Source organism: Leuresthes tenuis, unplaced genomic scaffold (assembly GCF_036924035.1).
Source record: "Leuresthes tenuis unplaced genomic scaffold, fLeuTen1.0.hap1 SCAF_3, whole genome shotgun sequence".
Taxonomy (NCBI): domain Eukaryota; kingdom Metazoa; phylum Chordata; class Actinopteri; order Atheriniformes; family Atherinopsidae; genus Leuresthes; species Leuresthes tenuis.
The window spans coordinates 21,377,606-21,390,637 of NW_027325357.1; the positions used below are offsets into that span (position 1 = coordinate 21,377,606).

The following is a 13,032-nucleotide window of genomic DNA, read 5'->3' on the forward strand; positions in this document are numbered from 1 at the left end:
GCCATGGACGGCACAATTAGGTACTCTCTCACCTCTGCAGGCTGAGGTCCATGGGCCATCGAGGTCAGGGGTTATTTAGGGTCTTGTATGCACTACCTTTCGAACTCAATGCAGAGGAGTCAGACAGCTGATGATGGAGAATTTTGAGCGAAAAGAGCTATTCTAAAACCAAGAATAACCAGGTGAGGGAATGGACTGAAGAACTTTGTTTGTGAGCGTACTTTAGTGTTTGAAGAGACAGTGAAATGTCAGGTATGAGCATCATTTTAGATTATATCTATGCTCATCTTCATACTTTTCCTTACACCTAATTAAAGGTCCTGTTGATCAGTCATATGAATAAAATGGTGTACTTGGTGGCTGAATGTGTAATTGATACACACATATTTCACATCACTGCAGTGAATTACTCCTTTACTAAAGCATGGTTTAATGTCAGTTTTGTGATACTTGGTTGAGATGTGGAGACTGACATTCTCATGTGGACCTCTTCCTTTAAAATTGCGAGATAGGGTACTGACTTTAGTGGAGGACTGAGCATATAAGTGCCCCCTTATTTTGACCTATAACTCTCCTTTATTCTTTTTGTTTCATTGAGTCAGTCCACCATGTGACCTATAGTTCCACAGATTTGTTTTTATAACGTCTGGTCATCAGCGAGATGGAAATAATGACAGACCAATGTTAGTGTGAATGCATTCCTGTTCTCAAAGGAAAAGATTAAAACACTGAGTGTGTAAGCAGCAGATTTGTTAAAAATATTGTAACACAATGTCTCTGTGAAAATTACATAAATGAAAATATATCAAGTATCATGCATTAAAGCGTACACGAGGTGACTGTCAGATATACAGAGTCTGTGTGGACACGAGGATGCAGGCGGACTGAGGGTGCAGCCCAAATCTGGAACCCATAAATTCTCAGACATCTCTGCAACATTAGACACAGCACTTCTTATTGGTTGAGAGCGCCACTTACCCCCTTTCTCTATCACCCGCCCCACGAACGTACACTTCCTGCTTTCATGGTCGTCCCTGGCTGAACCACACCCCCTAGAAGTCTGTTGAGCCAATGAGAAGTGCACGGCAGCCCCGGGTTAGCGTTTGCCTATAAAAGAGGCAGAGGTGGACCTGCCTGTCAAATGGTTTGTTGTTGCTCTGTCTGGCAGGCTGAGGGGGAAATGTGAAAGTGAGAAATTTAAGAAGGTAACCAGGAAACAAGACAGCCAATCTGATGGAGCTTTAGCAGCCGTAACTTTGTTTGACGGAGAAGAAGACGTTTGTTACCAAAGTTTGTCAAGCTGAGGTTTGCAGAGGGTTTCAGTGAAGACAAACTGTGAAAAAGAGCTGCACATAATCCTGTCTTTGCTGTGGAGGTTGGAAAGTCATCTTTGGACACTACAATGAGAGAAGAGGTGTCCTGCACCAACTCCCCTGAAGGAGGGCTGGGGGCCAGTGAAGAGGAGCTTGAGAGAGGATCGAAAAAGACCACACAAGCAGGAAATCGAAAACGTTCGCCTTATCCTAAAAAGGACAGCCTCAGTCAGGCAGAGGAGAGCAGCACTGGCAGCCCCAGCAGCCTGCTGCCGGCTGGGCCCAAGAGGCCCAAGAAAAGCCCGTCGACGGTTGTGTCTTTGGCTCCCTCGTCTTTGGGCCCCAGGCCGGAGCCACCCTTCGAGGAACTACACTCTCAGCGAGTCATTGCAAATGTGCGAGAGCGTCAACGCACTCAGTCCCTGAACGATGCCTTTGCGTCTCTACGCAAAATCATCCCCACGTTACCTTCAGACAAGCTGAGCAAAATCCAGATCCTGAAGCTGGCCTCTCGCTACATCGACTTCCTTTACCAGGTGCTGCAGAGCGATGAGATGGATGCGAAGCTGGCCAGCTGCAACTACCTGGCCCATGAAAGACTCAGCTACGCCTTCTCTGTGTGGAGGATGGAGGGGGCCTGGGCCATGTCCACCAGCCACTAGGACCCCACAGATCTTCTCTCCTATACCCTCTTGTTTCCACAACTCCACCCCCACCCAACCTGTCTGTATTTGCATCCATATCCTGACCTCTGACCCTCTGAATTCTTCCCTTATGGTCTGATCCTAACCTTTTCATCTAAAACCTTTGCATACATTTCTCATCCTACGTGACTTCTGTGCTGCATAGTGGTTCACTCCCTTTCTTTTTACAGCTGAATATATGTCGCTCCACTCCTGTTTTCCCCCACTGTTTCCACTTCTGTCCCTTGTCTGTCCCACAGTTTTGTCCAGTGCAGCGTGTCAGGCCACTGCAGCCCCTAAGGTATGAACCAAAAACACAAACACACATTTAGACACAGAAAAAAAACAGGAAAAAAATGTTCAATTCATGAAAATTTCTTTCCAGTCTCTAACTAGCCCAAAGAATTTTTGAAGAGTCTTTCAGGTCGACCAACAAATACTGGAAACAAACACAGCACACACACGCTCACACACAAATATTTTAAAAGAAATAAGCGTCCGTATAAAAGTTAATGTGCATTTGTTTTATAAAGCAAATAGCAGTAAGGAGACAACTGATTTAAAAGATTGATTAAAATATCTAAATAGAAAAGTATGCAGTTTAGATGTCTGACAATGCTACATACTGAGTAGGTCCACGGTCACATGCAAAACAGATTTTGCAGCCAAATTCAAATACAGAACAAATAAAACATCTCCTCACTTTGCCTATTCTTAGTTTTTGAACATTTAAAACTACTGAATATATACCAAAATGTAGTCCCAAACTCATAAACATTAACATGTTACAAATGGCGAATTTCAACGACTAAACGTGAAAATGCTTTAGACAGTCCTTAGATTATGCTTTAGAGAATCTTACAGATTTTCTGAAGAGCATCCATTTTCAATCCCTGTAACTGCTAAACTTTTAAGAATGTTTTTTTCTTTTTAACAGATTCTTAAAAATGCAGGAGCTTTAATAATTATCTGGGTTAATGTTGTTTGTATGAAAGTGCTGCATAAAACTGGTTTGATTTATAAAAACCCATTGCACAGCTAGTTAGTTATGCAATGAAAAAGTGTTCTTTTCATACAAGAAAATTAATCAGTAAAAGAAAAAAGAAAGCAAAAGAAATAAATGCAATAGAAGACATAGATAATCATTTAAAAAATCCATGTAAAATATACATGTAGGTACAATCATAAACTGTCAAAAAGCAGCATCAAACAGTCATGAATCAAATGCATGTGCTTGTGTAGATTCCTAAATATAATAAGAAAAAAAAGGCTTTAAATTATACACCGCAGTTTTCAAAACCCAGTTTCTAAATGTGTATGAATAATGAAAGCAAAGTCTTTAGATTCTGTCAAATCTCTTTCCTTATAACACTTTCATGAACAACTCTATATTTACAGTACATGGATACAAATCACTATGTGGATTAGTAATGGACCTCCGTGTATAACATACACTTTGATCAGCAGAAATAACTTTTGTGTAAGTATGTTTCTCTAGGCTGGCAAAAGCTAAACGATCACTGCAATAAATAATACAAATACAATTAGTTTATGCAGTAGCAAGACTCAAAATTTCACAAAAAACCTCTCAGTTGTTTCACTTTATGAACTGAAATGAACTATTATCACCATCGTAATCTAACCTCTCGGGCTCCAGTGTTTGACAGACCTCTGATGAATTTAAGACAAATGTTTTCCCCTACAATCTCCAGGGTCTGTTTTCTTTTTTCAATCATTTTAACAGACACCAGATTCCTGCACAGGTACAGCATGAAAGGAGGGAAAGAAAGGGAGAGTGGGGAGAGAGAAAAAAAAAGTGGAGGCACATCACTCCCTCTCCCCCTGCAGCCTTGCCCTCTTTCTTTCAGGATCCTGTATCGTGCAATCAGGCCTCGCCGGGGCCCAGACAAGCAGGAACCTTTAGATTGGAAACAGTTGCGAGGTATTAGGAAGGTGTGTGTACCAGGGTTAGGGTCAGACGCATGGACCTGTTTATGTCAGTGCATGTATATGTGTGTATTTGTGTATGTGTTTGGAGTTGAGCTCTAATTAGCTGTGCAACAGTGTGTGTGTGTGTGTGTGTGGCTGCGTGAACATGTGCATTTATGTAAACAGGAATACACTCGCAGATGTTTTTTCAGAGATTTTTATCTCTCTCATCTCCTGGTTTCAGTTTTGTGAGACTTGAAGTTACATTCCGTCAGAAATGGAGGCAAGAAGCCCTTCAAAACGGAATTATAACAAAAAAGTTGTGGTGGAAAAGATGAGGGGCAGAGAAGGTTTAGAGGTGAAACTGCGTGTCTGTTTTACACTCTTTTTCATCTGCTAGCTGACAGGTCAAGGTAAACACCTTTCAAACAGGCTTCTAAGCGATTGCAGCCTTCACACCGTAACATGTTTTTCACTGCAAGAATCAATGAATCACAGATTAGAATACAAGACTACATACAACATATACACATAACATTGTCCAGACGCAGTCACACAAGCAGCTGCCGCCCACGTGCATACTGCAGGTGTTCAACTTTGAATTAGTGTTAAACCTCCAGTGGCCTCTGCAGCAGACATCGATGTGCTCCGGTCAGCAGTGCGAATGGAGAGCCAAGGCTCCCGCATGTGAAGCCAAGTGTCCTTGAACGCATCGCTGCAGCTATTACCCACCACTTTGCTTGCTCTGCCTGCAATCATCCGCTCTGCGGGGGCCACCACGGAAAGTGCTAGAAAGATGGGGCCCGCAGCTGACCTGAACTTGTAATTTTAGGAAAGAGATGAGGCTACAAAGGGTCGGGAAACTTCAAAGGCATGAGCATGAATGTGCGTGTGATCGAAACAGGGTGCATATTGATGAGGTCATACATATGAGGACATGTGTACTACACAATGTGAATATCCTCAGAAAAATGGAATCAATTATGGAATTCCTCCAGGTTTTTGAGGAACTTTTTAAGGTTTCTGAAAGGGTTAGAATAAGAAGTACTCTTAGTTCCTCCGTGGTGGATGGTACTGTATGCAGGAGGTGGACGAAATAACTGAACCACTTGACATCAAATCAGTGTTTGAGAGTCAGTCATCGGAATTTAATCATGCAATCATGTTAAGGTTATATTGTACAACCATACTGTATTGGACTGCAGAAAATCACATGGGGGCCCTGTTACTTTGTCCCCTCCAATATGTATTTTTCACTTTATCGATATATGATAGGAACAGCAGTGCCCTTAAAATCTAAAAAAAAAACTTGAATATTTTTGTTGCATGCACAGACATGTCCATAAGTGAAACTCGTGCAGTTTTGTGCGTTTTAAAATGGCGTGTGGGTATCTGGCCCTGCTTGAGACTGTAAGAATAAGAGGACTGTTTTGTTGAGGTTGAAGAAAACAATACTTTCACCTCTGTTTATATCATAATCAATGATTCTCACTGCTCCTTCCTCTGCCGGAACTCCTGGCCCTCCTACACCCGCAAGTGTATATGTTTTACAGTTTGGACCGACCAGCTGTTGGATGCTCTTCTGTGCATATTGAATATCTGGCTTTCACTCCTGGCCAATCAAGGACCAGATGTAAAGACCTCTGTCCAGAAGTTGCAGCTTCTGATAGTGATTTTTATTTTTAGAGGTCCAAATTGAAGGCCAAGCGCAGGTGGGAGGGTTGTGTGTGTTATTGTGTGTGTATTTGATTGCTGTAAGGGCCTGAACTTTTATTCATATGAGTGGTGGCCAGATGGCTGCAGGGGTAGAGGGCCGGAGGGGAGGAAGGACTTCTGATGTGACACGTAGGCAATAAAAGGCCACATCACTTGGGCCCGAAATGCATCAGGATCTGTCAAACATACTCATGCAATTAAGACTCACAGGCAAAGAAATAAAGTAAAATACAAATGTGACTTTTCAAACAGCTAAACAATAAAAGAAAAGAAAAGAAAAGAAAGGATATCCCATTCTTTTTTGTTTTCTTTTTTCACATACATTTGTAACAAAAAAGAAAAAAAATAGATTGTTGGACAAAGAAAATTCTGTTGTTTTTCAATTTACACATTCATGCTTCAATGGCATGATGAAAGTCATTTGAACTGGACTGTCTCTGAATGTGTTTCTGGAAGCATGGAAAGGCACACTGTAATTACAGAGAGCTGCAGATGAAATGTTTGCTTGTTAAAACAAGAGAAGTTGAAGTTAAAGAGCTGCAGGGATTTTTCCACTTTCCGCTAAACAGAAGTGTTTGTTTGTTTGTACACACATTTTTATGACCTCGGCGCAGCCAGAGTCCAGTCGAAGCAAGTGTGTGTTGAGGTTTTCTTCTGGGCCTGGACTCTTCAGTATGTAACATTTGATCATCTTTGTGCTTCTTCTCTCTGCAGATAAATTGACAAATAGGAAATTCTCCAAACTCGAAGAAATTTGCTCCTGCCTCACAAGATTCTCCACTCCCCCCCCCTCATCTTTACAAATGTTTTTTCTCTGGACATGTGCTTGACTTGTGACATGGTAACGCAGCTTTCACCGAAACTCCATGTGGAAATGTGACAGTCCAGTGAACTGCTGAACACTCCGAATGATGGAAAAAAGAAACAAACAAACAGCTGGCCTGCGGTGACAATGAAACAAAATGGCTGCTGGTTTGAGTGCCTTCGGTGACACCATGATAACCATTCACCATCGACCTTTTTTCGCTGGATGACTCACTGCCTGACAGACATTATGATGACTAATGATAATGGCACAGTGATGGTTAGAGGGCAGTCACAGCCAATGAATGTTTACAGCTAAAATGCTAATAAGCTAATCGCTCTGGCTCTAGAGGTGGGAGGAGGAAGAGCTCTAAGAATCTGACGCAGATTTTCTGCTTTGTTGTGCTGCAGTAACTGGATAGCTTTCTGAGTATTTGGGGAGGGTTTGAAGTGTATCTGTTTGTGAATTTGATATATGCACACTGTATTACTTAAACCCTGCTTATTCTTTACTTACTCTGCTTTTGACGAGAAACCACTGATCACAGTTCAGCCACTTGTTTATTTTCAGCTCAGCTAGTTCGACATTAGTAAAATGTACAGAAAGCTGTATTCTCAACCGCAGCTTTAAAATGTCTTTTTGAACGGAATTTCACTGAACAACTGAAATATAATGCAGCGGAAAGCTTCTTAGAAAACATGCCAAAGCGTTGATGAAGTGATTACACATACACTAGAACAGATTAATTTGGAACTGTGTAAGTAATTACTGTTTGATCATGTTTCTTTTGTACTGTTTTCATTTCCTTTTAATCATTTGTCATGTTTCATCTCCTGTGGACAATAAAAGCTTGCTCAATGCTATGTATAAGTACATTATTTTCATCATCAAAGGAGTGAGGCTTTCATTTTTGGCACTTAAGAATTCAAAGGTTAGGGGACAGAGTGATGAATTTACAATCATAAAATTGTAAAGGATAAACATACAGACATAAATAAATAGATGTCATCATTCAAATGTATATAATTTACCTTTATTAAGAATTATTTGGACACAAAATAGTAGAAAAGTCCAAAAACAGTCAAGAAGATAGAACAGACGTTATTATTTACACTGTACAGAAACAATTCAAACAGTCAGTTGAGATTAAACTTGGCCTGCAGTTTTAATTAAGCTCCACATTATTCAGGCTACCTGCACACAGGTTGATAAATTCAGGTGATAATTTGGTCTCAAGGTATACGCAGGCTTCATTTTTTGAAATTCTTTTTGGTCAAATACAAAAATAGATCATTTCTAATAATTAAGACAAAAAGATAAGACATCAGGTTTGTCAGGTTACTGTCATGCAAATCCATTTAAAGCTACAATCGGTTGTCGGGCCGTCCAACCTTCAGACACTGCTGTACACAAGGTTGTTCGGTCGCCGTCATGTGTTTACACATTTTCCCTGCACTGACATGTAATGGACGGGTTTGAGTTTGAGTTGCGCGAACAATGCAACACAAAGAAAAAACTAAACATTAAAGAAAGCAAACTTTCTGTATTAGCACCGTCGTAACTGTGTTAAGACACGCAAAGAGCACTTCAAAGACAAAAAAAATCTGAAAGTATAAATACACGTCATGTCAAATGAATTTGTTTATATATCTGTGTTTTTGGTGCTTTTTGACTGTTTGGAAAGAGAAAAGAGGCATTCACAAACTCTTCAAAGTCTTTGATGTTCTTTAGGCCATGCCAGTCCAGGGACAGCACGTTGTTCTCATAAACTTCGGTTGCATTTAACCTGTGTCCAATTGCATTGTGTGGATATCACTGACTGCATATTCAACCACCTCCAATGCCATTGTTTGGTCCAGGGAGCAAAATGCCCCTGACGCTGATAATAAACAGAGCAGCGCTTGGTAAATGAAGAACAAAGGACAGATCAGATTGTCCCTGTTAAGATAAAAATAGGAAAAGAGACACTGAACAAATACAGCAGGAATGCTCATCCACAGGAAGAAACACTGGTCCACTTAACAACAATATCAAAGTTCAGATTTTGAAACCCAAGTTATTCAGACCCTCTACTCCGAGGGCAGTCTAAGTGCACTTTGTGTGTGTCTCTGTGTGGTTGTCATAAAGGTTTTGGATCCATTTTGTCATCCAAAATGTGATCTGCATTGTCACATATACAATCATTACTGAGTGGTCATGCTGCACAGAGGCATCATGAGGAATTTCTGTCTCATGTAATATTGATGCCTCAGTGGTTAGAGGTATTAGCTTCATTGTGACTAATGCCATCAATGCAAACTACAGTATGCTTATATGTTTAAGATGCACTCTGTCAAAGACTGACGTGTCGTATTTTCTCTGTCAGGGAGTGATAACAGTAAGTGCAGCTATCTAAGGTCTTGCTGCATGTGCTCGCCTGACAGGCCAAGAAAGAAAGAAAAAAAAAAAGAGATTCAAGAAAATATGTGTGGACATAGAAAACAATATGAAACATATGTATCTCAGACTTCATTGTAGCTTCACTCTGGATTACTGGAATCTTTAGAAAAAAAATCTCATGCTAACATTCACAGAAATGTGTGCCATAGGTCAGGAATGAATATTCAAATGAAGTAACTGCAAACAAACAAGATGTTTGATTGTCAACGTGCTTCTCTTTCTTCTTTTCCAGTTGAATAATGATACAGTGCAAGATGATCAGAAAACCTCTGATCTTTTTCCTTTGTTGGATCTTTGTCACATGCCTAAAAATGACATTATCTAATCATTTTTTTTAGGTGTAGAGAGCATCCTTCACCTGTCATTTACCACTTTGGCTCCAGTTCACCTTCAAAATGGCAAGATTCTGAGTGGTCCTTTTTCTGCAATAATGAACAAAGTCAATATTTAAAGTCGCAGGGCTGCGCTTTCTCGTCTTTGTTCATGCTACGTCATGGCGCTACAAGAGAGAAAAGATTCTTCATAAAGTGAGTGATGATCCGTCCAGGAAAAGCCTGCAAGGACCTCACGAGAATATGAATGTGGCCCAGAAGACCGCTGTTCCTCAGTGTGTGTTTGAATCCGAGTGGCCATACAGCAGCCAGTAGTAATGCAGGAGTTTATGCGACGTGACATCTGCTTCCAGTGATGGTCCAAATGCATAGCTTTGTATGTGTGTGTGTGTGTGTGTGTGTTTCCACTGAGACTAGTTTGAAGGCAACAGGCAGTAGACTCTCCTCAGAGAGAGTCCTTTTTCCCCAACATTTTTTCTGGTTGTTTCCTTAAAAACAAAAGAAAGAGTTTGTTACACAGTATTGTTGTGAAGCACACGTGGTAGATATTATTCAAAATGTTGTCGCTACCTGTCAGATGTGAAGGATCCCATTGACAGCGAGGCGATGGCTCTGACTGCCTCGCTGTCCGAGTCTCGTCGGACTCTTTGTCTCTGCGCCTGCAGGTAGGACAGATCCACTGTGGCGGCCGAATCCCTCACGCTCTGCCAGTACTCACCTGCAGGAAGCAAAGGGATGGAAAAAAAGAGGGAGAGGAGGAAGGAAGCAGACGAGAGAAAAATCAATGGCCTGAGTCGCTGGTGCTGTTTTCATCTTGAATGGTTCCTTGAGGGAAAAAGGATGCATTATTAAAAAGAACTAGTTGGCTTTTGATCCCCTAGTTGTAGCCATTTGATCTGACTATAAACAATGACGTTGGAATAAACAGCCTTTTTGTCTAAATATATGTGTTGATCATTTCAGAACTGTAAACTCAGTTTCTGTCAGTTCTCTCAGGGCCCTCAGTTCCGTGTCACACACCGGGGAAAAAAATATATAAAATCAGTGATTGTAAATGTGTTCATCTATAAGTGTGTGTGTTCTGGCTCTGCATGCAACTCTTTACCCAGGGCCTGAATTATGGGCTTAACATTCCTGTGGCTATTCAAATATTTTTAATTAATCTAATTTGGTTGGGATAACATTTGTGTGCAATCAGGAGGGGATGTTGCGAAGGTCGTGTGCCAGAGAAGTGTTTGAAGATAATTGAAGCCAGGGCGGCTGTGACTGCCTGTGTGTGCACGTGTGTGTGTGTGTGTGTGTGCATCTGTCTGAGTGTGAGACGGCTGGAGGGAAGGATGGGAGACAGGGATGTAAAGGAGGAGAGGTGGTCAGAGAGCAGGAGCAATGAGGGAGGAGAGTGCTACACAGAGAAAAAACAGAGAGACCAAAGCTATAGAGAACGGAAACACAGAGACGACGGACTGCCCACCTCACAAAGATAGAATAGGAAACTTGAATTGCAGCAGTCATCAAAACAGAAATATGAATAAAAAATTCACACATTTTTACAAGACACATTTCTTTCCCGTAAAGCACAAAATTATGATGAAAAATTAAAGCATGCATCGAGAGCAGAAGCAGACACGATTTTAGAGCAAATAAAAGAGTTACACTTGCTATAACTGCAAGACGAAAATGAAGCTGAATTGATTTGATATCCCCGATTTTATGAGCTATTGTATTATCATTATTATTACAAGCATGTATTTCAACCAACACCACAGAGCACAAACCACTTGACCAATACAAATCATCCACTGAGAAACATTTGTTGATGGGAGCATGTTGATTCCCTTCAAACCAGCTGGGGGACATTTATTTTCTGCTCATGTTTATTGTGACAAAGGTTCTGCTAGTTATTTGCAAGACTTGAAGTTACTTTGTTGATGCACCCAAGAGTCGTTACAACAGTAATTACTCAGACAGAGCTGCAAAACATGTCGTGGGATATAACTAAGTACATTCACTTAAGTACAAGCACATACGTACACGTTTGATGTACTTTACTATTTTAAGCGGGCAGTGTTACATTCTGCTTACTTTACAAACTAAATTTTATCTTCACAAATGATTTTAAGAATGTATAGAGTCTGATATCCTGTGATTAACCTAATCTGACTGTTATGAAATTGCAAGAGGACAGAATTTGTAACTAACTTAAGTCATTTGTGAGTAATTAATCACACATTTAGTCATTAGTTGCAGTCCTATATGTTAATGGTTTATGATTAACTTCCTCCTATTATACCAGTAAAACTTATCTTTACATAATAATATATAATGGTATAATATTCACTGGGGCATTTTTCATTAGGTCATTTTATTTGTATTATTTTAAGTAATTTTTTGGTGATTTCATTCATGAGACATATTGAGTGACTCTGAGTTAAGAATATGAATACTTCCTCAACCAAAGCGTTAAACCTTTGAAATGGTTCTAGGTGCTGTGCTGTTCTCTCACCCTGGACATGGAGGACTCTCTGCAGAGAGTGCACTGCGTTTTCACAAGGCTTCTGGTCCAACACAGACTGGGACAGCGGCTCCACCTGAGACACATCACAGAGTCAGCAGTTACAGGATGGAACATACCGAATGAATCTGTGGAAAGACCACTGCACGTGCTGTATGTATCATGTGTGCATTCACACATCTCACCTCCATGCCCAGCAATGCGCTGACGCAAGCCTCAGAGGCATCACAGATGGCTTTGAGGTCATGCCCTCCCTCAAGAGCAAGGACAACCCGGCCCCCTGCCAGTGACATCAGCTGACGGGTTAAGAAGCCAAAACCTTGAGTTCAAAAAACACACAAAAACGTGAATACATACAGAAGCTGAGAAAGTCAAAAACAGCCTTATTCACAATGATTCCATGTACTTGAGATTCAGAAAAGTGAGTTTTATTCAGTTATAAAAATGAACCCTTAAATCATCATTTGTTAATGAGAATGTGTGCTGCATGCGAGTCAGAGCCTTACACTTGGCCGTAACCTTGTAGCCACCGAGAGAAGGCGAATGTCCTTCAACAGCATCGAAGCCAGCTGACACCAGCACCACATCGGGAGAAAACTCGTGGGCAATGGGCATCACCACAGCTCTGAGGACAAAGTGAGGAAACACAATGCTGTAAACCAAATGCTGTATGTCAGGCTCCACTGATTCATCCCTGTGGTCTGGCTGAAATTTGATAGCACATTCAAGAAGCGGTGCTTTCAACAGGTGTTCGTGATTTGTGAGAAAGTAAGTGAATACGATTTAATAATGTGTAAAGGGAAGTCATAGTGTGATGGAATTAATATCAGAGCGGGATGAAAAAAACATTCATTAGTGTAATGATCAGATTCCTGCACAATGAAAACAAAACACAGTTGAGGTGATTGATTTTCATCTAGAACACACATCTAAAGTAGGACTTTTCTGGATTGTTAACGGCAAACATTTACTTGATTGTACACTCCCTCCATTTGAAAATGATGAAAAGAGAAATTATCAAAGGCAGCGCTCCAAGTGCTTGATCTCAGCTCTCGATCCACTCCTGGTAGGCAGCCAACTCTAGAGGTGGTGCACCTCCCAGGTGTGAATGTGTACAACTGTTAAAATATGAAGCAGAGCCCCATTGATAAAAAGAAGTAGAAGTACTATGTTTTAAATATATGTCTATACCTATATATTTGTGTGTGAGAAGAAACAAATAGACAAGTGGCAAATACTGAAAAGGTTTTTGCAAATGATATAAACAGAAAGTTTAAAAATTAGAACCTTGGCATATTTTAAA

The 13,032-nt window shown here is 40.7% G+C and overlaps 2 protein-coding genes across 3 annotated transcripts in view; one reads left to right on the forward strand and one right to left on the reverse strand.

Moving 5' to 3' along the window:
* Window positions 1–1,146: 1,146 nt before the first annotated feature.
* On the forward strand, window positions 1,147–7,309 carry LOC140303678 (twist-related protein 2-like). The gene is made up of 2 exons (XM_072382533.1): window positions 1,147–2,297; window positions 6,356–7,309. The coding sequence occupies exon 1, from the start codon at window positions 1,403–1,405 to the stop codon at window positions 1,973–1,975; it is 573 nt and encodes a 190-aa protein (XP_072238634.1). The 5' UTR covers window positions 1,147–1,402; the 3' UTR covers window positions 1,976–2,297; window positions 6,356–7,309.
* A 148-nt stretch (window positions 7,310–7,457) lies between these two features.
* LOC140303677 (histone deacetylase 7-like) overlaps window positions 7,458–13,032 on the reverse strand; it is a 40,554-nt gene continuing 34,979 nt past the window's right edge. For both annotated transcript variants that reach the window (XM_072382532.1, XM_072382531.1), the window contains exons 21-25: window positions 12,236–12,354; window positions 11,915–12,048; window positions 11,721–11,805; window positions 9,788–9,935; window positions 7,458–9,705 (exon numbers count right to left, since the gene is read on the reverse strand). In XM_072382532.1, coding sequence (XP_072238633.1) covers window positions 9,663–9,705; window positions 9,788–9,935; window positions 11,721–11,805; window positions 11,915–12,048; window positions 12,236–12,354 — 529 coding nt within the window. In that variant the 3' untranslated portion in view covers window positions 7,458–9,662. The remainder of the gene's footprint in view (window positions 9,706–9,787; window positions 9,936–11,720; window positions 11,806–11,914; window positions 12,049–12,235; window positions 12,355–13,032) is intronic.